The sequence below is a fragment of the Drosophila erecta genome, unplaced genomic scaffold (assembly GCF_003286155.1).
Source record: "Drosophila erecta strain 14021-0224.00,06,07 unplaced genomic scaffold, DereRS2 tig00000021-arrow-pilon, whole genome shotgun sequence".
In the NCBI taxonomy this organism is placed as follows: Eukaryota; Metazoa; Arthropoda; class Insecta; order Diptera; family Drosophilidae; genus Drosophila; species Drosophila erecta.
Window position 1 is genome coordinate 23222093 of NW_020825198.1, and position 27386 is coordinate 23249478.

Here is a 27386-nt window from a genome sequence, read left to right on the forward strand (position 1 = left end):
CTTGGCACAATTAAATCATATATTAAATAACTTGCTAAAAAGAAAGGAACTTAAAACGATAATCAAGACACCCGCAAATAATTTTAAATAATACTCACCCAATTTGTTTGCATGCACTTCCAACCATCAAGGCTAAAACAGTATATTTATCTTTTTTTCCTGTGGACCTAAAACGAAAAGAAAACATAAAATTAAAATCTAAATCAAAACACCCGCAAACTTAAGGTGGCCTTCCTGAAAACTTGCCGCAAGACACTCTAAAAGGCCCTAAACCAACCCTCTTGCCGGCGGTAAACAACTTACTTTTTCTACTCACACAGGAATCTGAGCTCCCACTGCACGACTCTGCTCGCCGGGCCCTGCTCGATTAGATCGCGGCATCCTGGCGACAGCATGCTGCAAGGAACTCATCCAGGTCGAGTTCCCTGCCACAGGATAATGAGTGAAAAACTAGAAAAAAGAACTCAAATCAGTCAACAAACAAATTAGATACATAACAGACACTTATCTAATTCCAAGCTCATCCTTTCCATGGCCTTGGGCGGTGTGACGACTAATTTCAATTCCTATGCACAGCCACCACTTGCTAAAAAGAAAGAAATTTAAAACGACAATCAAAATACCCGCAAATAATAATAAATAATACTCACTCAATTTGTTTGCATGCACTTCACATCCTGCCGATGCCGCGGCCCACGTCAAGTAATTCCTGGTCTGGCGGCTCCAAGCTACCGCTCCCGGCGCGGCGGCCACGTAATGCAGCGGCCCAGACAGCGCTCAGGGTCTCACTGTGGGGACACGATCCACAGGAAATTCGTGGCAGCAGGAAATCGGGTCCTCCTGTAGCACGGGCTCCCATTTACTGCTGCGGCGGCCCACGACATCGGAGCCTGGGCCGACGGCTCCAAGAAGCCACTCCAGGCGAAATGGCCACAAGACGCGGAGCTTCAAACAGCACCCAGGGATTGACCGAGGCGAGGGAAGCACTTATTTCTCCCGGCGATGACCCACGAAGCCACCAGCAACTCGGCGCTTCCGTCCTTCAGGCGGGGGTGTCTGAAACAATGAACAAAAAACACAATTTTTAATTCTTTGTAAAGTCTATGTAACACCAGCAATGTAAACAAACAAGCAATATAATGTTACCAGTTCATGCCAATGTACACACAGAAGACAAATACTAACCTAGCATACTCACCTATTTACTAACATTATTGTCCAACTCCAAAACTCACCTCCACAATGTTAACTTCATACATGTAAATTCTTGTACCTATATATTACATACCCTTGTAATCAGAGGCAAATAAATTGTGGATACGGTCCAGAAATCATTCTGCTCCGTCCCTCCACCATACAAAGATAAACTATCTTTCGTGATTTTCATGTATACCAGTAATATAAGAGTAATATAAGAGATCGCATCAAATTTCATGTCTTCTACTTTGAGATCTATGCCTTCTATTTTAACTGGAATTGTTATGCTTCCGAAAGTTACGATTTGACTTTCTCCGATTCAAACATTTTTCGCCTACCATGAGGTTTCCTTTACCAAGCTTCAAATAAATGCTGCTTCGTAGCTAACAAAGATCTGATCCAGTATCCTGAAAATTACTTTTCCGAATACAATGTACTTTAACACTAGACCTGAGGACGTAAAGACTTTTGTTGGCGTTGTCTTGCCTTGTATCTGTACGAAATTTCACCATTTTGATCAGCCTGCATATTATTAAATTTTTCGGATGAAAAAGATCATCATCTCCACTATTATTATCAAAGCAGTCTGTTTTGTAATTCATGTTTCTTCCATATCTGCTTAGTCCTATTTCTGTTAATTTTTCGAATAAATGTTCAACTAGCAGTGCAAAATCTATAGCCTATTCATTTTTAAACTTAAATCTAGTTCTAAAGAATAAGATTATAATATCAGATATATCAGTTTATATTAAATATGACTCTCGGCCCACAGAACAGTTTAACTCCACAAATAAATAATGATAAACTCAACACTACGTAAGATTTAACTTCTGTTAACACAATAGCACAAATTCGTAATATTAATCCGCTTAAACAATTATCTTGTTACGTTTTATTTTGCGCTGTCAATCGCTTCCTGCCAAATCGTTAAATTTTCCATTACTCTCCAATGTTAGAACTGTGTCTTGTCAATTCAAAAATAGATATTTGATCTCGCTGTCTCACCAACACTGCTCCCAAAATGACGAACTCGCTCTTCTCCTGTTCAGCAAAACCGCGTCACCAATACCACTCTAGATTGACAAACTCCTTCTTCAACTTCTCTATCCATACACGTCGAATCACCAATACTGCTCCAGATTGGCTTGCTCGTCGAATTGCTCGTTGGAATTGCTGACGTACACGGACTCAAGGTAGCTAACGGCTGCGTCTTTTCAATAACCGCTGGGCGAAACAACAAGTTAACCCAACGTCTGCTTTGACCGGTCACGCCGGTACCACGACTCGGATCTTACGAACGATCCGGGCAACCACCCGGATTACGTTACGCAAACTCCTAAACTGTCGACCGGGTCCTCACTACAATCCCGTCACGCACACGGTGACGGTGCTTGCTAGGATTGATCCCGCCTGTTAAAGAAATTTTGAACTCACCGGGCCAACGCCAGTGTCTGGTCTCGATTCGTGGTATAGCAAGGCGTCTCAACCTAGCCGTGCTTTCTTTTACTGGATCTCAGCTACATGTGTCTCAATTCGGCGACTTGCTTCATACCGAACGTCTCGACGTAGCATTCTTGCTCCTTGTTGACTTTCACGGCTCCGTTACTTCTTCTGTTCTCCTACTCTAATTCGTGCCGTCTCACTCTCGCTCTCCACATTCTCTTTCTCCTAACTCTGTTCCTCCCAACTTTCGTTCTCTAATCGATCGCCAGACTCTGCTTCTCCAAACTCTCCTCACACTGCCGTTACTACGCGCTGAGCTTTTGCGTAACTAACAACAGGCAGGCCCTCCTTCCGCAGTTGTCATCTGCATTTGTGCGGAATTTTAACTCCTCACAAACTCTTTATCACATTTGAATGTTATAACAATCGTCGCACTTCTCTTTTGCTTTACAAACGTCCAACAGTGGATTCTGTGAACAGCCTCAACCGTCAAAGTGATCCAAGTAGAAAATTTGCCTGCAAAATTTACACCAAAAGCTTAACCCCTTTTTAGCATGGAAACATTAGGAAAACTCACTTCTTCATATACTTTTCTGCAAAGGCCATACACTTAAAACTTTCAAATGACTTTACTTCTAATTCATATCCTTGATGAATTAGGAGATTTATTGAGCGCGGTGGGCCACTCGACAAACTATACTTCGACAACGCAACACATTTTGTGGGTTCAGCAAGAATGCTGCACGAGATCAACACTAACCTAGGTTTGAGCAAGAAGACTTGTAACTGCGTAGGAGCTCCCTGCCCAGTATTTGTATTTATATTCCACGGTCACCCCACTTCGGAAATCTTTAGTCAGATCTGCTGTAAACTCATTTTGATCAAAGATAGTGCTTGTCCAAGCGGTGCTCAACTCACGCCCACTGGTCGCTGATGGCAGTAACCCTAACGATGGCAAGAGCGTCATACCGGCCCGTTTTCTCGTAGGCACAACTCTCGCTGCATTGACTTCAGCGGCACAGGACAGCGGAATTGGCTACGAGATAACATAACTGGCTTGCAACAAGGGCGACATGGATAGAGCAATTAGAAAATCTTTAAGCTGGAGCCGTCGTACTCGTCAGAGAAGACAATTTTCTCAACATTTTCCACAAATGTGGATGCTCGGCATCGTCAGATGAACTGTAGAACAGATTGCAAGGTTGTTACGTCTTGAGGTTGGTTGTCTTGAGCCATTATTACTAGATTGAAGACATTAAGTTCTTGAACGCGGAAGATGATTTAGTTCTTTTAAATACAACAAATTTATGGAATACTATTATTATTTAATATTTTAAAATATTTTATTCACTTACCCTACTGACAGAAAATGCATATACACATTACCTAACAAAAAAAATATTAAAAATGCTTTTGCTGTTATAAATCAACTTTATTTTGTAACAAATTCATACATTTAAATTCATTTTAATAGTTGTATTCCTATATGCTAAAATGTTAACTTTCTATTTCACATTTTTTCGCGCTAATTTTTGATACATACTTCATTATTTTTAAGTACCACCAGAACAAACAGTGTTGATTTATGCGGATACAAATCTTTCTTGAATGTGTGAGCAAGATTTTGTTATAAAAAGCAGTAAAAAGTATTTTTTTAAATTATAAATTATAGTAAATTAAATTAAAAACATAATGTATTAAGTTAATTAATTTATACCTATTTTACAAATTAATTTATAATTAAATTATACATATTTTTAAAACAGAATGAAATACATCTTAAGGCATAGACAATATAGTTTAAAATTTAACATTTTCATAACAATTTTAATTTGAATTAGGATCAGTGGTGAACTAAAATCTTCTGTATAATTATACTATATTTAGTGCGTTCAATAATTCTTTTGGGTAAAATGGGAGGTAAGTGAACTTTTTATAATTTCCTTAAACATTTTAAAATGTAAAACATTCTATTTTTAAAATTTGCGATTCATTTCTATTCTGTTTGCTTAAGGGTTATTTTGACTGTATTACTCAACGCCATTTAGATATAGCAAAATACCTTTATTTCGCTTTTTCCGTGGGTTTTATGTTCAAATTATTTTAAATTAGATCAAATTAAAACTAAAATGTCAAAATGTATATGTATACTACCATGGCTCGGCGGCTCTTTAACCTTGCCCATCCATTTATTTAATGGTTGCTGTTTTCTCCTATGACAACAATTGTGTATTCTAGGAGGTTTCTTTCGGACGTTTATACGTGAGAAGCGTTTGCTTTTTTGTAGCAATCCAGAAGAGCAATCCAGCAAATAGATCAAATCCGGAACCGCTAAAGTGCGGTCACAAGAAAAAAATAAGACATTTTTCGAAATTGCTTACAAGCGCAACCCGAGGGATTACTTTTCTTGTAATTGTAATTTGCGGGGCATATCGTTAATAATTGCCATGATAAAAATTATAATGTATGCAAGGGAGAACGGTATAGTCGAGCACCAATGCTTTCATATACCCGTTACTCAAAAAATTTCAAAACTTTTGAGCATATCGATTATCAAAAGAAAAATAATAAAATGAAAAAAAAAAAAAAAAACCTTTTTCAAAAGTGTGGGCGTGGCAGTTTTGGGCGCTGTTTGGGCGTTAGTGCATGCGTGGCAAAAACGTTTTTGACAAATCGATACAAATTAACAACACAAGTACTAAAATGAAAAAAAATGTAAAATGTTCAAAATGTGGGCGTGGCTGTTTCTGTTCTGTGTAAGAGTTACTAGAATATGCATGCTTGATCTCAACCTTCTAGTTTTTATACTTCCCTAGATCTCGACGATCATAAGGTTAGACGGACTGACTACATACGGACATGGCCAGTCTTTTTGTAATTTGCATGGGGTAGTCGACATCCGACTGTATATCGCTCAGTGGACTTCGTTCTAAAAGATACGTAGATAAAGCTAGACAGTTTGTTTCGAAATGTTAGAGTGGGCGTGGCAAGAATCTAAAACAAACTAGGGCTGCGACATCTCGACATTAAACAGAGTGACGGACGGACATGGCCAGACCGTCTCGCCTAGGGGTTCTGATTGAGAATTAATATACTTTATGGGGTAGAAACAGTTTTCTTCTACCTGTACAACGCTGTTACAACGAATCTAGTATACTCGAGTAACGCACTTTTTCGCAGCTAACTTTTCACTAAACCGCTTTTCGGTTGTATGTATGTATATTTGAAAAGCTGAACACTTTTTTGGAATAGTTTTATTGTGCGCTCTTTCGTATATGCAACATCAAAAACAGCATTTCTGTTTTAATATTAAAATGTTAAAATTTGATTCTTAAATTTCTTGATGCCGATTCAAATAATTCCTTGAATAAAATCCCAAGTGCTGGCTAATAGGAATAAATGTGTATAACGTGTTCATTTACATTTACAAAAAAACCGAAGTATTTAGTGAACCACCCAATAGCACAGATTGGAATATCTAAATGTGGTCGAAAATATAGAATACTAAACTTGTTACTTAAAGCCTTCAAAACATATATGTATGTGTGTTAACATGGTTTCTTGCTGAAAATAGTATTTTAAAATAATAATATAATACTAATATGATACACCTTCGCTTTAAATTAAATTCCTCCAATATGATAATGTTATTGCGGAGGTCTACAGCGTCCGGCTGATGTTCCCGAGAAGTCCAGGTCCTTTTGCTCAATAATTGGGATGCGGTCGTCATATAACGTAGGAGCCTGTAAAATTATTCCGGCGGTCCCAACTACAACTGCCAACGTAAATATCCACAAAAAAAGTCTATCCAACACCATGGCAACGTATTTCCAATCCTCTTTAACCTTTTTTAAATGAAAATAGAAAATGGAAACAGTTAAAAATTTTATGGCATATTTAAGGTCTTACAAATAATTTAAAACTGGAGACATCTACGTATATCATGATTTCTTGATATAATTTATATAAAAAAAAGAAACTTAATAGTTATAGTTAAAATTAGGTTTTTATTTAATGCTTTGGAGTCCTATTCAGACACGCATCTTACGATTTTCATATTTGGATCAATCTTGGTTGATTTGAAGATATTAAGGATTCCTTCCATAAGGTATGTAATAGAGAAAAAGAAGCAAACTGTCTTCCAGTAGTATATACAAAGGGCAACCCAAGGCCACGTAACCAAGTGCTCCCAATAACAAGGCCTCCAATTAAAAAGATTACAAAGAAGCCTCTGACATAAGCCGTACTGATAAAACTGTGGTGACCACGCAAATAAGGTTTGCGTTTGCGGTCGCCCACTGTCGTTCAACTGTGCTTTTTCATGACCGTAAACATTTATTTTGTTAATATCTAGACTTCTGGAAGTGTAAATGTAAACTGAAAAACTCTTAAATAGGGTATTACAAAACAATTACATCGTTCCCTTTTTCGATTCGTGTTTCGCGTGTCAGTTTAAAATCTACTTTTATAAAGAAAAGGTATAATATGTTATTTGGCAAGTATATGTAAATAATTAAAAAAAAAATTTTTTTGTGAGGACACAAACCTAGGTGCAGGAGTGTAGCGGTTAGCAATAGCTGAAGAGTCGAGTAAGCCGGGTAATAATGTACATTGTAACCCAGAAAAGCATAGAGGTCGTAAGATATCGGTGTCGCGCTATAATAGGACTCTTGCTGGCCAAAAGCGAATTCTTACGGTACATTGCGGACTTGCAGGAGCATAAAGAGGAAGAACCGTGAATTAACCGGAAATGAATGGATAGCCGAGACCAGTGCCAGTACCAAACAGTCCGCAGTTAATGAGTGTACCATTCAGACTAAGTCTTTATTTAGATTAGGAGAAGAGCCAGCACCCTGCTGGCTTGTTTGGTGTCCTCCGACAAAAGCGTTCCCAAAAGAAGAATTTAGGTTTGATAGTGAGTGCGACTACTGTTGGACGAACGCACAAACTCACTTTGCTACCAGCGCCAACGAACAGTTCATTACACTACAGAACCATTAATTTCGATGAAGCATATCTGCAAGCGCAAGTAAATTGTTGAATTTTTAGCTTGGCCGGCTTGCCGAAGAGGAGACTCCATAGCAGTCAGCTGCCAAATCCCTTAATCTTCTTCAATGTGGATTTATCTCGACTTCAACAAAATAGACCTCTTGAAACAAAAATGGGTGGAATTGGTAGATTTCCCAGTAATCAAACACAATCGAAGGTCAATCGCGTGCTCTTTTCACAATATAAATCTGCGCATATTTTTAGCTATTGCAATAAGGGAGGGAACTACAGTAAAAAAAGTTTAAGCGTTTCATTGTACCGATTCCATATTCGATTCCAGATTCGAATGAGCATTATTTTGGGGATACGAAGAAGGTGATCCATACTCAGGAATCGAACGAACTAGCGCGATTGAGCGAAGATTGAGCGCGAAATACGCGAGCAAGCTGGAAAACCACGCAAACCCCCAGGCAGTCCATCTCCAAGACAATGGTCAAACAGTAAGACGCATGAGAAGAAGACACCCACTGTATCTTATCACGGGCTGAATAAAGAAACACAACTCATAAATGGCACCTTCATCAAGTGAATGTTCACCTCACAACTATTAACAGTATACCTTAAGTGAATGTATCCTCCACAACATTAAATAATAACTAATTCAGCTATACAAAAACCCGTCTTACTGAAGACAATGTAGAACATTAGAAGTAGAAAACATCCGTTTGAAAGTTATTTTTAAAGTTTTTCCTAACAAGTCAAGTAAGCTTCAAAAACCGTTTTGTAAAAACGTTTTGACATGGTGATAAAGTTGACCTACAAAAATGCGGAAAGTGAAAAGTGATCGTTTTGAAAATTTAGAGATTCCGAAAATTTCTTATAACCAAATCTGTTGCCTTTTTGTGGAGGGAAATTAACACGTCGAAGATCCTATAGTAGGGAGCATTCATCTTTCAACCAGGTCTTTGAAGACAATAAAATGGGATGGGAAGGAAAAGCTATCAAAAGTAGTTAGCTTGCAACGTAAGAGGCTACATTTTAGTTTTTCGAAGTATAGTGGTCTGGTCATTTCTAAGGAGTTTTATACACACTGGCACCTTAAGTATACCCGATATTCGTAGAGTATTTTAGTTTGTTGAAAAGTAAGTAACATGTATGTATTTATCAGGATCACTAGCCGATTCTATCTGGCCATGTCCGGCTGTCCGTCCGTATGAATTTAGATTTTTTGATTTTTAGATTTTTTTTTAGATTTAGCTTTTATGGTAATCGGAAAAGTTAAAAAGAAAAAACAAGAGAGAAGGCTATAGTCGGGTTTCTAGACTATGAAATACCCGTTACTCAGCTAGTGGTAAGCGAACGAAAAATGCCAAATTTTTTTTGGGACTAGCTGAGTAACGGCTATTTGATAGTCGGGAGCTCGACTTTAGCATTTTAAAGTGATTTGCTAGTCTTACTTATTTTTATACTTTTTATTACCGGTAAGCAGTTTAACAAATAATAATATTTAACTTACTTTAGTTGAGTCCTCTTGCATTTTTGTATGCTCTGCTATAAAGCGCACACAAAAACAGCTTTTGTGAATTTTTGGAAGGCATTTGGAATGGGAAAATGCTGGATTGTTTAAAATGGGACTTTTCATCCCTAAAGAACCTATATCCATATCGGGGACGGCGGCTATTTCGTCTGAACTACAATGCGTGAGTGGCGGCACTGGGCCATGTACCTGACAGCTTCCTCCAAATGGTCCATTCGCCGTAATGCTAAAATAAAAATATTTTGATAACAATTTACCGAATACGAACTGTAAGTCAAATTTATTTAATTAATAAAGATATTAATTTTTGGGAAAGAAAAAACAATATTTGACTAGAATATTTGGTGGCTCTTTGAAGGAATTAAAACTAAACCATTTTTCACAATAAACAAGTGGAAAAACAAGAAAATTGTTGAAAAATATAGAAATTTGATTTTAACAGATACAATTGAAGTATTTAACTTTAAAAAAGTCACCCGAAAAAAGTTAACTAATCGGCATTGGTATGCCGGTTGCGCAGAGATTGATATTTATCAATTACAGTCACTTAACTAATTTGTTTGTTGAAAAGTAGATAAACCTTTGGGATAAGCTTTGGTAGTAAGCTTAAAATGATCTGGGAAGGTGTCAGTGATCAAAGAGAAGAATTGTCCGAAGCAGTTTAGGTAACGCAACTTGTCTCGATAGAAATTCTGGACAGGAGCGAGCTTGTCAATCTGAAGTGGTATCGGTGACTGGTATCGTAGTGACTGGACAAAAAGCTGTTTTGGTGGGAAAGCAGTACAAATGACAGAAGAATTTTTAGAGTTGGAAATTTAAACAATTTGGCGAAAAGCAATTGTCTGCACCAAGAGACAGCGTAAGAGAAGACGGACCTGGAGGATTTTTATAATTTAACGTTTACAAAATCGAAATCTTACGTATAGCCAAGTTTTGCATTGTTTTATCACAATGTAAGCAGCACAATGTACCATTTCCTTAATGTATAAGTATACAACATTATAGGACTTGAAAATTAACAGAATAAAGCAGAGATGGAAGGAATAAAGTGGTTTAGCGAAGACTGCTTGCTGATTATGATTATGAATATATCGAAGTGATCAGAAAAAATTCGGATCTGATGCATCCTCTGTGCACAATATCAGTCAGGGAGTTACCTAGCCTGACAAAGAGTTTTCGCATTGGCACACTCACATCGTAGCGTTGGAAAACGTAAGAAATATGTGTACAAGCCGGGAAGAAGTGGTCGACATGCACACTCTGCGTATATCTTACGATATTTACTGAGCAGAAGGTAGTAGACGATCAGGTTCGTGAATACCATTCAAATCACGTGGCCAAAAGGTTATCAAGCCAATTGTATCAAAGACGAATGGAAAACAACGTTTGTGTTGCGACTATCGCTGGTTAAACAAGAATATTTTGAGTGATATATGTATAACGGTATAAACGGTATCCAACGGTAGAAATGGACAGCTAGTAAATGTAAATTGACATTTTCAAAACGTTGTACCTAACAAACAGGAATTTTAACTGTTTGTTTAGTACAAATTTCCAAAATGGTCATCAATATATGTAGTTTCAATCAAATACTTTGAAGAAGATATGAAAATAGCTGTAGAGGTTGTCGTGCAGAAATTCTTGCCAACCAGTGTCAAAAGGCTTCTGCCGATAGCCAGCAGTTACATTCCTTCATGTGTATGAGTCGAAAAAATAAACCGTGTTAGGAAAAATACGACTAATTGTACTCAGCACAAAAGTGCAGCGTTGACAGTTGCTGTGTAATTGTCCTGGAAACTTTCAAAGTCGTCACATATTGTAACGCGTTTGCCCAGACGTAGAAAAAAATTTCCGTGCTAGTTTCTGGGTAGGCTATTTTTTCAGAAGACTATTATTACGAAGAAGAATATTCATCCCGTACATAAATTAGGCATATAGATGGGTTCTACGTAATTAAAATTAATACCGCTCGATAAAGTCCAGTTGGAACAGGACTATTAATGGATCAGGACAGTCTGAAGAAACTAAGAACATTTAGAGCTCATAGGCAAGGTAAGTTATCGGATAAGATAAGAACTTTGTGGAGAAATCGAATTCCAAAGTTATACCACAAAATAGCTGGAAGATATGTTAAGTGCATTTAGTCAATAATAAGTTCCTTAGAAAGAGAGGCGGTAAATTCTGGAAGTCCATTCGAAATCGTATCAGATCGTGGTGCTCTCTTCACTTCATATTTGTTTAAGAAATACTGCGATCAGCAACAGCTTAAGGTATTATAGATCGATGCTGCAAAAGAATAAAAAGAATATTGTAGTGAGCAGTAGCACTCATTATGGAGCTAGTAAGAAGATAAAAAAAAAAGTTTCTTGACCACAAACATTTTCGGTATTATCTCGGGAAAATGGGATATATATGGTCCTTTGAAATCATACACCGTAAGTTAAAGGTAAATGCTTCTCGAATTCGAAGTTGCACCCAAGTTGTGATAAGTGCTACGATCCACCAAGCTAGGCATGTCTTGTATCGTATCCCCGGAACGTAAAAAGGGCTTGACATCCAGTCATAACCACCCAACACAAGATGTGGAACATATTTGCGATAATTTCTTCGCAATCCAGTGCTGTTACTTTTCTCATTTAGAACACATATTTATAGAGAGATGTAATATAGGGTTATGAAGATCTGAAAGGGGGTATCTTACTGTCGTGGAACTCGGCAATAGCGAGGAAATTAGTACGGGTAAACGCAAGTTAAATATCCTCCACCAAGTCGTTTTATATGCCACAAGTAATGATACTACTATACTGATAGTACTAGCAGTACTGTAACTAAAAATCAAATAAGTAATACTTTCCTTTGCGATAATTCTTCCTTTGGTAGACCATTATTGTATCCTGAAGACACGAGTCGATCAATATTTGTCGCAGAATAATAAGGATAAAAGCAAGCATGTGTGTCCTTTAAAAGTAATTTACTGAAAAAAAAAGAATTTAAATTATTGTGAAATTTAACATTATTTGTAAATAGTAGAAGTTCAGGAGAAAATGCGAAAATTTAGATTTTGAAAATTTTACGTATTCTAGCCGGTGAAGCAAACATTTTAAAGTTATTATATTCGAATGTATCCGGTACTCTGTTTGAATGATGACAAAAAAAAGGGGTTTCGAATAGTAAGCGTATGTCAACTTGATATCGAATCTTCGATATTAAACAGCTTAAGAAAAGGTTTTTTTTTTTTTTTTTTTTTTTTCTTTTCCCATTTGTTTTGTTGTCTTCTCCAAAAAAGACGGGGCATACCAACAATATAAATATACACACATTTTTATAATAATATTTATTAAAAACTAGTATAAAATATAATATATTGCAAGCTGTGAGGAAAGATAAAAATTAATAAATTCAGAGAACGAGTATTAAAGAGTTTGGCAAGAGATTAATAGATTTTAGAGATTTAATCGATTTCCCGGATACCATAACTACTAAAAATATAAAATACAAGCATACTTTAAAGACAATGAAGTCCATCCGTGGCGAAGCAGAGGAAACGAATAAATGCTGATTAAACGTAAATTAAATAATAAATCTGGAATATCGGTAAAAATTGGAAAATGGAAAAAACCTTCGAAAACTGTTTTCAAGTGTGGTCGTGAGAGTTATGTGAGGTTTGTGGGCGTTAGAGTGGGCGTAGCAATAAGTTTTTTGGCAAATCTATATAAATTTACAAAATAATTCAAAAATGAAATAATTTCACATTTTTCAAAAGTGTGGGCGTAACAGTTTTGTGCGGTTTGTGGGAGTTAGAGTGGTCGTGGCAACATTTAAAAATAAACTTGCGCTACGTCTATGACTCTGGAAGCTGAATGCTTAATCTCAACATTTTAGATTTCATATTTTTTTTTTATACATAACTTGTGATCTTTGTAAATTTGTTTAATATAATTTCTCACCTTGTTTCGAAGTTGTACGTCGGCCTTTTAATGAATAAAAACGCTGGCAAAAAGTCAATAAAGACGCGCTTAACCCAGGGTGCCATTTTATGAGTTTGAGGTGAACGAAAATGAACGTTCAAAACAACAACCGTCACGCAGATACTTTAAAGAATTTAAAAAATATTACCTGAATTTTTATTTACAATATAATTCAACATTACCTGATAGACACAAGTATCATGGCAAATATAAGGTATTTTCCCAGCAACGGAACAACCAATGACGTCGGCGGTATAATTTCAACCACCAATAGAAAGAACACGTGGAGACTAATAAGAATGGAAATAGACAGTGTGACCTGAAACAAAAAAAAAAAAATATATATATTTTAATTTTAAAAGGAATATATGAATAGATTGTTAATTACCTTCTCTCCACTATCCGATGGAAGGTAAAATGTCAATACAGTTAAAAAGGATATTCCCATACACGGAATTATTATATTAACAGTATAAAAAAGGGTCTTCCTTCTCATTGTTATATTAAATGTGATGTCCAAGTATGGTTCGTCGCAACAAGTATAAAACTTTTCATTCCTGCAAGATGTTTATTTGGTCATTAGTACAATTTTTGTGCTTAAATCTTATTTTTAGTTGTGATTACTTTTCTATTATTTTCATTAAATTGTACAAATTTTATAACGACAGCTAAATGATATTGTTGTCCGTTTGTGATCAAATTAAAATCGAAATCTTGTTATATCAAAAAACTGTTGTATAATGAATAATATTACTTTATAACCAATAAAGTCGCGGCCGTTAGAAGTTCCTAAATTTCTTAATTGTACTTGGAAGATTAAATTAGGCTCTATGGAACCCCAGATGTGCAATAATTTCGTTCGTTATCTATGCAGAAAAGATGCGGGAGCATCTACGCTTGCCTCTTTCGCTCTCTTGCTCTCACGCGCTTGCACGTTTTGTTGTTCGCTTTCAAAACCTATGCATATGCATGATGAAAAATTTCGATACTAAAACAAGAATTTAGTATTTAGAATTTAGAAACTAAAACAAGATAAAATCAGAAAAGAAAAAAATAAAATTTTTTTTTTTAAAGTGTGACCGTGGCAAAAAGTTTTTTGGCAAATCTATAGGAATTAACGAGATATCTTCAAAAATGAAAAAAATATAAAAACATTTTTAAAAATCGTGAGCGTGACAGTTTTTGTCGCATTGTGGGAGTTAAAGTGGGCGTGGCAAATATAGAATTTTACAAGATATATTCGAAAAAATATCACATTTTTCAAAATTGTGGGAGTGATGGTTTTGGGCGGTTTAGAAATTTAGTTGTCAGAGTTGGTAATCAATCATCCATATAATTTAAAACTTCAGCCCAGAATTAACCAGTTTTCTGAATGCTATTCATATATTATTTATAAACAGTTGCGAAAACGAGAAGTAATGGCTCACAGCCACTGTATAGCTTATTTCAACCAGTTTGTAACATTAGTATATGATCTTATGCTTAAGACTATACAATTTTGTTTAGTATTTTGTGTAACCTTCCTTGTTGTTAATAACCATTTTAAGCCTTTTCGGCATGGAATCTACTAATTTTTGGGTGAGTTCTGGGGTGATTTTAGACCATTCCTCTACCAAAGCTACTCTTAGGTCAGATTTATTGGAAATTTGGCGTTTCCGGAAGCTTGTATCTAAAATTGCCCGCAAATTCTCTATAACATTCATGTCTGGCGACTGTGCATTAAATTGGGACAATTCCACACTAGCCAGGTTTGCACAATGCCTGAATTACATATGTCTTGGGTCATTGTGTTGATAAAAGCGAAAATTGTGCCGTATGCCCAGTTTTTCCGCACTATCCAATAAATTTGACTTAAAAATATGGATATATATCAAAATATATCGAATTGTATCCATCGTTGTCTCAATAAATTCGAGCTTCCCAAGTCCAGCTGCCGACATATAGGCCCAAGCCATGACGCTGCCACCGCCGTACTTTACTGTGGCTTTTAAATTTTTGGCTTGGAGCTCTATATTTGACTTTCGCCACACATATGATGCTCCATCTGAGCCAAAAATATTGAACTTGGACTCATCAGCGAATACAACTGTGTTCTAAAAAGCTGAATCCTTGTTTAAATGCTTTTTAGCAAAGTTTAAACGTGCCTTCATGTTTTTAGCACTTATAAATGGTTTCTTCCGTGCAATTCTATCATTTAAATTATGCTCACGGAGCACACGCCGAATCGTTTCCTAACTCGGCTTCTATTTCGTTGGCAATTTTCGGAGCCGATAACATGGGATTTTCCCGTATTTTCCGGACGATATGGCGCTCGTCCGTTTGATTAAAAATGTTGTTGGGAGCATTCCTTCCTTTTCTCGTAAGAAACGATAAATGATGCTTTGGACTATAGAATCACTCAGCGAAACCATTTCTGCAATTTTCCTCCGCGAATGTCAATTTTTAAAAGTTTTAATACAAACTCTCGCTGTTCTATTGTTGTACGTGGACCCATACTACCAAATGATTTTTTGGAACGATCTTTTGCAGAGAACTGTATAAAATCAAACTTGACTGCACAGCAAATATAAGGGCATGAAAATAGACGGAAAAAAAACCGCTACTTTGAGAAGTAACGGAACATTCATTGCAAAGTTTTAAAGCAGCTGGTTTGAAATAAGCTGTTGCTTTGTTTTAAGTTAAATTTTTATTATTATTTCTTAAAAATACTACCGAAATAATAAAAAAGAAAATAAGTTAGTAACTAATATCATGAAACATACAAGAAATATGTTGCGTTTAAATTTTTTTGATCAAATTCTTAGTTCAGCTTTACAGACCGTTGAAGTTTCAGATAGACGCTGGTTGAAATAAGCTGTGAGCCACTGTATATAAATAAATGTGCATTACACTTACAACTATGTATACTAACAATATTATTTGCTACGAGTAATCAACTAAGTGTACGCATTTTATGTTATTTTAATTTAATATTCGCGATACACATAAGTATGTACATACATAGGTACACGGAATAAACATTTTTTTTGTGACGAGAGCAAGTTCTGCATCTTCGGAATATAAAATAATTTTATTCCAGAAAGCTGGAGGCTCCTGGATAAATTTTGTTGCAAAGACTAAGCGCTTCCTTCTGTTCACTAGCGATTCTAATGGTTTCTTCCGTGCAATTCGGGCATGTAGGTGTTTCTTTTTTAAAATTTTACGAATGATATCCTCATGTAATTCTTTGTTAAACTTCTGTCTAATGTTTTGGCCAATTTCAAAACTCTTATTCCAGGTTTCAGCATCACAGTCTTCAAAACATCCCGTTACTCGCGATCGGTCAGTTTTTGGGGCCTTCCAGAACGTGGTGTTGACTTAATAGATCCGGTGGAATTGAAGTTATCAAACACTCTTTGTGCTGCATAATAAGCTTTTACAAGTACCATTTTCAGTTTGTAAGCATACTTTTTCTTGTGCCATATCCCATGAACTTGTAGCTTTTTAATTTCTATAAAATAAGTTCTTAAAGCTACGAAAGCCTTGTGATATTATTAATAATAAATCTGTTTAAAACATAAAAAAAAAATGAAGTCGATATCATTTATGTCCTTTTTGTATTTGTAAATATACTTTTTTGACATAAAAGTTATGCATTGAGTGTGTACGCATACTTTTTCTGGCAAGTGTATGTAAGATTATTGACAACAATAAAAATTGAATGAAATAAATTCTTTTAGGTGCCGAAGGTTTCAAGATGAACTTAACCTTAACTTAAAGAAGACTCACCAGAAGCATAAGCAACGGTATGTACCAACAATTTATTAAATTTAATTAAATGCGGTTTTTTCTTTGCAGAGTATTTAGTACTAGAGTATTAGTTAAATTTTTGATTAATTATCTAATGTAAAAAATTGTAAGATACAAAAATAATGTAACATTTATATAAAATAAGATGCATTTAAATAATTTGTATTTTTGATTGGTATTCGGTTCGTCTCGAAATCGAGATGGGTTCTTCTCAAGATTGATTCTTCTGGATACCAAGATCGGTTAGTATGAGTATACAAGTATGTATATATGTATATACAGTATACTGAGTATAATTATCAATACTAATTTGCAGCCTGAAAATGGTTTGATCCCGACCTGAGTATGCTGAGCATGATACGATGATCTTGACTAGATTTTGAGATCTAAAATACTAAAATCGAGATCGTTGAGAATTGTTTTTTCTATGGCTGTAGAAGTAGTATAGTAATTTTTGGCTGTTTAGATTAAATACCAAATCCAATATTAATCTATAGCTCTAAATTATGAGTCTCTTCGAACAAACAGACAGCTGAATACTATTCCGGACCACAAATGTACAAGTAAAATATAAAACAAGTAAAAGTATTGGTTTCGAAATGCTTTGAGGTATGCTATTCTCCTTATAAATGTACGATTAACGGGCAACATTTAAGTTATTAAAGTTATTTACCTTACAGCTGGAACTTCGAGAATGTCCCATTCCACAGACATATAAAATTCAGATAAGTCCACACCCACTGCAACAACGTTGCTGCCCTGTTGTTCATCCATGTGCCTTAGATCAACCTGCAATAAATTATAGTATTAATAATGTTGTAAATGTGTGTATATGCATTTATGTTACAAATGTATTTCTATGCTCAGTTATAATAAAAAAAACAATTTAATATTTATTAGTGTATATTTTCAATAAAAAAATATCTAAAAAATAGAAGCTTGCCACATACGATAATTTATACCACATGCAGTAAATACTTATTCAGGAATATTTTAAGAATTTGTATTGCTTATAAAATTATAATCTGTTTTTGTTAAAATGTTTTGATTTTATTAAAATAAAAATATAATATCTAAAATGATATACTAAATTAGCTTATTATATTCAATTGCTTAAATTGTACGTAGTTAACGTAATAGACACGTGGCGTAATTAAAGCGAAAAAGAAACATAAATTTTGTAACTTTGTTATTTATAACTTTATTAAAGCGAAACCGAAACAAAACTTTTGAAAACGGAGGAGCTTGCGAATTTGGTAATATCAAAAAGCTAGGCATTTGTTACCAGTGTTGCTTATATTTAAAAAATGCTGCAACGAAGTGCTACATAACAAGACCTAAAACTATAATAAGCTTAGTTGATCTATATAATAATATAACTTATTTGCGTTTGATGTGATGCTCTAACTCTCAATTGAGGAAATATTAAACAAAAACGAGAGAAGACGCTATAGTCGAATTTCTCGACTATCAGATACCCGTTACTTAACAAGTGGGACTGCTAGTAAGGAAATTCAACATTTTGTTGGCAAACCGATAGAAACTGGCTAGAAAAATAGTAAAAAAAACAGTTTGTCAAATATGTGCGTTTGACCGCTTTTTGCGGTTTATTGACGATGAGTGGGAGTGGCAAAAATATTTCTAGCACATCGATCGCGTTATATCCTTTTTTCTTTACAATGTGAAATTTGACCACATTTTTTTTCGCCAAAACCTATTTTCTGAACGACTGAATATTAATATACGCATTCATAATAATTCAATTTTTATTGTTGCATACCAGAAGTTAAAATAGATGGCTCTGTCTTTAACAGCTGATGCGCGTACAAAATTATTATATGCAACAATAAGCTTTCCCCCGTTAGATAAGTTGCAATATCTTTAAAACCAAAGCGTTAATTTTAATTTTGTAATAGACATTTTATTCAGTGTGGCTTTTATGAGGTGCTTATGACTGTCAAGATCAAAAAAATACTCGTGTTATAATAGTTAATTAAGTAAAAATGTATGTTGCCTTCCAAAAGCATATTTTTGGTAAAGACCTATAATGACTTAACTTTCAAAATTGTTTAAATTCTTTAATTCTTGTTTAGATTATTGTAATTAAAAATTACACTTGTTACGATTTTGGGAAATATTTTATTAAATTAAACCCTACTAATCCAAATTCAGAGTAATCTCATGCTAAAAGAGAGTTAAACATGGCGATTTGCTGAATTGTTCTATTGTTTTTATTATTATTATTGTTTTTATATTATATATATTATAAAATAATATAATATTCAAACACTATCACTAAATAATTTTTTTTTAGCTTGGACTAGAAAAAGCATACAAAATAAAGGAATGGCTATACGAAAATTAGTTTATTAAATATCTAAAAGGGGCGGTGCCACGCACACAGTTTTTGGGATTTGCATAGATATGGTCTAGCGTAAATCAATGCAAAAAATAAGCTAAATATCTTTTTTTGTTGTGGAGTTATAAGCTAAAAAAAAATTAAGGGGCCGTGACGGGCCCATAATTTTTGTTGTACTAAAATATGTTGGCTAACTCAACCCTGTACAAAAAACACAAACTAAATATCTCTCTCCGCTCTGAAGTTGGCCAGAAAAAGTGTCAAATTTCCCATAGTGCATATGTATAAACGCTGTAATCTCGGGAATTATCAAATCTAGAATGTTAAAATTGAGCATGAAAATTAAAAAGACGTAAATCCAAATGTTGCCACATCCACAAACCGCACAAAACTGTCACGGTCACACTTTTGAAAAATGTGATACTTTTTCATTTTTGAATATTTTTTGTAAATTTCTATAGATTTGCCAAAAAACTTTTTGCCACGCCCAATCTAAAGCACACAAACCAATCAATACTCTCACGCCCACACTTTTAAAAATTTTTAAGTTACCTTTCATTTTATTATTTTTTTCCAAATTCTACCGATATTCCAGAAAATTTTGAAATTTCTCGTTAGCGTTTTCACTAGCTGAGTAACGGGTATCTGATAGTCGGGGAACTCGATAATAGCTTCTAGCTTGTTTTACGTCGACTCCAGGGGTATTTGTTATATTCAAGTTACGTTGAAACCGTTTCGCCCACGCTCCCACGCGGATCATTCCTGTGTTACCCTACATCGATCTTCTGGCGTATGACGTCGATCTTATTCGAATTCAAAGCTATTTGTTCCATGTTTCTTATTAATTACCCTTTTCATACGTACATTATTTCGAATCAATCCAATAATTATCAGTCTTTCTATTTTAGTTTGTGCTGGTATATGAAAGAAGACTCTTTCAATATGTTTTTTATGCTCATTTGTTGTATAGTAAAACGTATTATAGATTCGTTGAAAAGTTGAACTTTTCCGACTCTATGAAAAATACCAAACTTTCCGTCTGTCCGTATGAACGACCCGATCTCGGGAACTATAAAAGATTGAAAGCTTAGATAAAGCATGCAGCTTCCGCCCACAAACACACTTATGTTTCATTATACCCGTTGGCGAAAGGTAATACTAAAAAAAAAGTATACTAGATTCGTTAAAAAGTATGTAGCAGGCAGAAGGATTCGTTTCCGACCATATTAAGTATATATATTCTTGATCAGGATCAATAGCCGAGTCTATCTGGCTATATCCTTCTGTCCGTCCGTCTGTCCGCCTCGATCTCAGGAACTTCAAAAGCTAGAATGCTGAGATTAAGCATGCAGCTTCCAGAGACTTAAACGCAGCGCAAATTTGTTTCCAAAGGTTGCCACACTCACAAACCGCCCAAAACTGTCACGCCCACACTTTTGAAAAATGTTGCGATTTTTGTTTATATATTTTATAAATTTCTACTCTCTCACTCTAACGCCCGCATATCGCACAAAACTCTCACGCCCACACACCAATTTTTAAGTTAATTTTAATTTTGTTTTTCCCCAATTTCTACCGATATTCCAGAAAATTTTGAAATTTCTCGTTAGCACTTCCAGTAGCTGAGTAACGGGTATCTGTAGTCGAGGAACTCGACTATAGCATTCTATCTTGTTTTTTAATAAGTTTGCGTACTTTTCTTATCGGTTAATTGTTTGAAATCTACGTGGACTCCCATTTTACCACTTTTTTTACAAGCCGAGTCTATGTTTGTTTGCTGCCTGTCTGTCCGTAAAAAAAAAGATATCTGAAAACTATACAAGTTACAAAGTTTGGATAAACATGTATTTTATAAAAAAAAGGCCTAACATGCAATGTTTAATTTACCGTGCACTGGCTGGAGCCTTTGACTCAAGCCTTGTTTTTATATATAATGTTTCTACACTTAATATACAATAAATTTAATTATTGTACACTGTGCTTAATTTGTAAAACTAAGCTTTTTTTTTAATATTACTATAATTATTATAACTTAATACAAAGGGCACAATGTTTTTTGACAAAGGGTAGAAAAGCTTTTATGAGCAGGTTGTTGAAATTGGTATTTGTAGTTCAAAGGCTATTAAAGGCAGTTTCGTTTAAAATATGTTCAATGTATCCGTGCTATTGCAGAATTGCCATGGGTACGATGTTGGTTGGAGAAATTATTTATGTCTGCTTGGTATGTATTTGGTAATGTGAATAATAAGGGATCTATGTTCTGCTGTCTCATTGGCGAGATTATGTCCGGTGATTCGTATTATCTAATTTTTTTGAAGCTTATATACATTTATACAAAATTTTAGTAATATTTCAATTGCATTAAGAGGGATGTCGCTTCGTCTGCGTGAAACGAGGAGTACTCTGAAAGAACTCCCATTCTTAGCACGGACCACTCAGCTATTACCCTATTATTTTCTGTGAGCCATCTGTGTATAGAAAGGTGTTAATGCTCAAATTGTGTATAACTTTCTGAAATCTGTTTATGAAACTTTCTCTTGGAGATCTTAATTCTATATTTAGTCAGTTCCGTATCTATGATTTCGGGTTTTAAGTGTCTTTTTAATTAAGTGTGTGTTGTGCCTTAATGTTTGGCTTTCGTGTATTGAATTCATTTTCTCAATGGTAAAATATTTGACACCACGTATAAATTGTGTTAAGAAGTGCTCCTACTGCGGATCGTAGTGCCGAGTTACATTCTTTGGATTGGCCTCAAAGTCGACTTTGGTGCCTTGCCATTTATGGGAACGCATATTCTATTTTAGCTAAGTAAAGACATTTCACAATTCGAACAAGAGTGCTGGAGAAGTTATAGGGTGCTACTTATAGTTTGACAGATATTTTTATTACATTTTAATGATTTGGACAATTACAATTTTAGGCTTCATATATATTTTATAATTTTTTTTTATATTTTATTACATTTTAATGATTTCGACAATTACAATTTTAGGCTTCATATATGCGAGTTCCAAATTTATTTAGAATTAATGGATAGCCCCTATAACTTTATTTCTTTTTTTTATTTCGCATAGGTTTGTTACTATTTTGCATTGGGAATTTCTTCATATGAGTAAGTGATTACATCCAGATTATATCCACTGAGTCATTGAATGCTATCAGGAAATAATCTACTGATAGCGGTCATATTTTGGAATGCCGTTGTGTTGATTTTGAGTGTTGAGTAGGTGTGATTCGTATTCTCGTTACATATTGTCTTTCATTTGTTGTCCTGCGTCCTTGACAACGCAACCCGCGCCGGTTCGAGTGAGACCTATGATTTTATAGTGTGGGCCCGCCAGATGTGTCGTCCGTTAGGTCTTACCAATACTCTTCCGACAACCACAGTTGTAAAAAACCCGGAAGCGCACGTCTCCTATGACCGATTCTGTCAAAGGGCACTAACCAATGACTCCCCCACCCCTTTTTCTTAAGCCCAATTGATGACTATTAGGTAGGGATATAACCAATGTTTTGAAAAGGGGTTTGCCTTTTTCTTCTGATTTGTAATAAATGAATTTGGGTGGGAATCTTTAATACAATGGATCGTTGTTGGACTATGTAAGCCTTTTCTGATTTCCCTACTGTACTGTACGATTATTCGATTAATGTTGATTAGCTTTTCATTGTTAATAGTTCTGTTAAGTTTTTACCAAGCTTAAATTTTACACTTTTTTAATAATTTTAATTTCCTGTTCCACTAGGGAACGTTGTAACACTTCTCAGATGGCTGTGGGCACTCCACAGAATAATTTGCTTTTTTATCGGTGTTTGCAGTAACTGAAACTTCAATGGAAATTTTCGTATTTTGCTAATTATGTTATCAATCTAGTTCTAAAATTGTGTAATTTTTTAGTTTTGTGAGGTTTACATCTGTATAGTAATGGGGAAGTGGTATTTGTCGCTAATTTTTGCAACACAGTTTAGGTAAACAGAATGATAAGTCGATGTGGGTAAATGGGCTCGCCATTGTTCGGAGTATGTTGGGAGATCACCGTATTCCAGCTATTAAAAACACCTATGACTTTGTTGGTGGAAGCATTATTTCGAGGTCTCCTTGTTGGCTTGGTGGAAAGTATCCTCCGATTATTTTGAACTTTTTCCTTGATTAGACATAAAGGGGAATCGTTTCGAAAATGTTTCCAGTGGGGATTTTCTTAAGTTGCAAGATTTGTGTACTTGATGGCGACACTGCCTACTGCTAAGACTTAACTTTTTAAGGGATCTTTTGAGTATGATTTATATGGGTTTCCAGAAGGGAAATTAATTTAGTTTTCAGGTGGATAAAGAGATAAGGATAAAGAGTTAATCGTAGTTGTTAGAATAACCGTTTAAATTCCATTGTAACATTGTTAGTGGCATGATGTCTGAAGAGCTTAAATTGGGGGCTTGACTTTGTTTTCCATAATTATGCTGATTTAGTGTTATAGTTATTATTGTACTTTTCATGTTTTCATTAGTAATTAGTAATTTTAAGAGATTTTTTTCTTTTTTAAGTAATGGGAGTTTGAATATGGTGTTGTAATGTTGTAATCTCCTCCAGAGATGATTAAGTTATTGGAATCCACCACAACGATTCTAGTTGTGTGGGATACTTTGTTTATGTCTGTGTATATTAATTTCGTGACCCCTAGATGTTCTTTTATGCTTAAGAAACATGTGAGCTAGGTGTCATTTGACTGGTTAAGATTTAAGGATTGGTGTTGATTTCTCGCTTATTCCGCGACTTGGGTCCATCTCCAGATGAATCGAATAATTATGCACGATCTTGGGTCGGTAGATCCATTTGGATTACTGTTTCCATATCCAAATTAAAGTAGTTTGAATCTCTTTGTTTTATGATTTTAACGTGACCGGTTGAGGCAGCCATTTTTCATTTAGCAATTGGCTAAGTCAGTTTGGTATATTAAGAACTCATCGGTGTTGACCTTTATGGCTAGTTGTGTAGACATAGACCAGTTGCTTTTGTGTACAAGCTGTGGCGACCCTAGTGAGATATATACGGGTGTGAAGGTGAGGTGTAGAAAAGTGAGTGGATGTGCTAATACTAGATCCTTTTAAGAATTTACGACGAGGGTTGAATATGAAAGGTGTATGAAAAATGTCGCGATACCTTATATAGTTTACGTATTTTGAAAAAAGATCTAATGATGTTTTTAGGAAGTAAGGACAATTCATTATTATTATTTAAAATACCATTGATGTTTCATTGAATTATATTAATGCTTATTTAAATGAGGCTGCTTTCGAGGCTGCTGTACAGAGTCCCGCTTGTAGAGCTGCGCTTGCTCGTGTATGTTTTAGTATTCTGTTTAAATTTGAACGTCTTGCTGGAATGTTGAAGATATAAGCAAAGTCGGTTTTGAAGCGACGACACTCGCAAAGGAAGAAATTTCCTGGGAGGAGTTAAGCCTCCGCACAAATGCAGATGTCTACTGCAGAAGAAAGGTCTGCATGTTGCCAGTTACGCAATAAATTAGCACGTAGTAACGGCAGTGCGAGAAGTTTGGGGAGTTTTGAGAAAGACGGTTTGGAGGAGGAGAGATTGAGGGCGGGACGTGCCAGGACTGAGAAAAGGGCAGGAGGTTGCGGCTAGCACGGCGGTTGTCTTGAGAGCCCAGTACCTATTCACCCTAGCCTAGGAACGGTGCCGCTTCTCTGAATCCACAAGCCCATCTGTTCGCCACCAATGACGCATGGCAGAAGTAGTACCTGGGGAGGTAAGCATCACCCAAGCAGAGGAGGATACCGCAACGGACAAATTACTCAAAGTGTAACACGAGATCTTCGAAACGAGAAACGTCGAAGTGTTGTTACTGGTAACCGGGGATGATAACGTTTAATATAAATTTGGTGGGACGAACACACAAAATCTTTGTAGAAATGTAGGGGAACCTTCTTGTACTTTTAAAAAAATTTCTGCTGGGCTTTTGATAATATGAATTTTTACGATCACATCAATCATATGCTTAGAAGCTATCTGCGATTTTAGCCGCCATCACTATTTTCCTCTACTGATCTGCTAAGGGCATAGTTCTTTCGCGCACAAAATTGTATGTGGCATGTTGCTAGTTAAAAAAATGTATCAACAGTAATATACACTATAAATACTTTTTTAAATCATTCCTGATATAATTTTCATTATTCCTGTGATAATTCGTAGTACAAATGAAGTTGTAGAATGGTGAAATTTATGTGTTGGAGCAGTCAAAGAGTTATAGCTGCTTCGATGTACACTTGGAATTTTAAGCGTAATTTTCTGCCGCGAAATCGCCTTTTGTGTAAAAAGTTTTGTTGACTGCACGAAATGTACAGAAAAAGGTCTTATAGAGTGAAATCGCAACCACGCAAAAACGTTTGAAATTGTGAATTTTTATTAACATTCACACCATATGTGATGACATTCTTGGTTCCGTCAATACTCGAGTACTAGACAATGCTGAGACAATGCTAGACAATTTACATTTGGAAAATTCAGTAGTCGCACCACTAAATACTATTTTCTCTGTGCCTTACAAGCCCCCGTAATGAAATCTTGCCTAGGTCCCAAGATTTTTTTGCTGCCGCTAGCGATTTAGTACGTTTTACAAATTATAAATCAAGCATTAATTGTATATTTAAACAATTTTAATGCTTTCTTACCTTGATACTTTTAATGTGTGTGCTAAGGATATTAAGGATAATGTTAGTATTATTTGCTACGCCTTTCAAATTGAAATAACTATACTATCTTAAAAGTATTTAACATATACCTAAAAAGGCGTTTCTTAACAATTTGCTGTTTATTGGGTGGTCGAGGTACAAACTGGATACTGATCCGAGTCAAGATCTGGTATACCCTTTGACTGTTTTTAGTTTACTACTCAGCATTAATATTAAAAATATCGGTTACTAAAAATTTGATAATATATAGATGTAGTGTTTGTGGTCAAAAATGTCTGTGCAGTGTATGATTTAATAGTGTATTATAAGCACCAGCATGCATTGAAACAAACAAAACTGTAAGCAGGTGTCTCTAGCACTATTGTTCTTACTGTTCTTAACGTTAAAAATCATGCAGGCTATAGTACAATACAATATTTATTACCGAAAAGAAAGGGAGGAAAAAAATATAATTTATCAAATATACTGTTTTCGAATATGTGTATCTATGAATTTTGCCAAGCTCTCTAGCTCTAAGTGGCAAAAATTCAATTGATGATTTGGATATGCTATTATTAAGCTTCTTGGTTCTATAACTTAACACATGTAACCCATTTAATTTTTATTTCTGCAACATCGAAACATTTTTATAGAGAAGTAAGAGTTGTACCTGTGTGGTTATCTTTTATTTCCCAAAATAGTCCGAAATTGGAACAATACCGTTTTCTGAATCAAACTGGTTTACAATTATTTTGCGAATATTTTATTTTTTTATATTTGTCCACATTCTTAATGCTCAATAAACGTCAAAACTATCATGCACAAACATTTTTAAAAATGCTGTACGTTTGTCTGTACGTGGTTTGTCTGCATATCTCCCTTTTAATGTAGAGATTTTGGTTGCTGCGACGGGTACTTCATGTTGAGCTGAGGGGTTTGTTTATTTTGGAAACTAAAATACTTTTTGTACTTAAGCCCGATTATATCCGGATTTTGAAGAAGATTTATTAGCACAGGTGAATGGTCTGACAATAAGTCCGCGAGATATTTTTTGTCACAGAAATATCAACTAAATTCCTAAGCTGTAAAAAATGTTAAAAACCGAGATACCACCATGCTTTGGTGATTGCGTTATATACATAGTTGCATTCCATTAGGGGTCACAGGGCAGGGTCCCCAGTGTGTTTGTTTGGTGTTGTAACTCTAAACGAATTGTAGAAGACCATGAATTGATCTTCGGAGTGGGAAGTAAGCAGATGCAATGTTAAGGTAGCCGTTATTTGATATTAGTATTATAGATGTGGATTACATATAATTTCTTGCTAGCCTTTGGTGAATTTGGTGTTTGATGCGGTTTTTAATAAGACTACCGGTTCTGCCGTAGACTTTACCATCTAACTGTTCGGTGCTGTAACCCCGTATT

At 35.2% G+C, this 27386-nt stretch overlaps 1 protein-coding gene across 4 annotated transcripts in view; it reads right to left on the bottom strand.

Annotated features, from left to right (window-relative positions):
- Nucleotides 1-5914: 5914 nt before the first annotated feature.
- The window catches only part of LOC6544493 (acetylcholine receptor subunit alpha-like), a 76918-nt gene continuing 55446 nt past the window's right edge, over nt 5915-27386 (bottom strand). For all 4 annotated transcript variants that reach the window (XM_026976448.1, XM_001973762.3, XM_015157432.2 and 1 more), the window contains 7 exons: nt 17597-17712; nt 13523-13691; nt 13317-13453; nt 13114-13257; nt 12021-12140; nt 9146-9392; nt 5915-6485 (listed from right to left, as the gene is read on the bottom strand). In XM_026976448.1, the coding sequence (XP_026832249.1) occupies nt 6288-6485; nt 9146-9392; nt 12021-12140; nt 13114-13257; nt 13317-13453; nt 13523-13691; nt 17597-17712 (1131 nt within the window). In that variant the 3' untranslated portion in view covers nt 5915-6287. The remainder of the gene's footprint in view (nt 6486-9145; nt 9393-12020; nt 12141-13113; nt 13258-13316; nt 13454-13522; nt 13692-17596; nt 17713-27386) is intronic.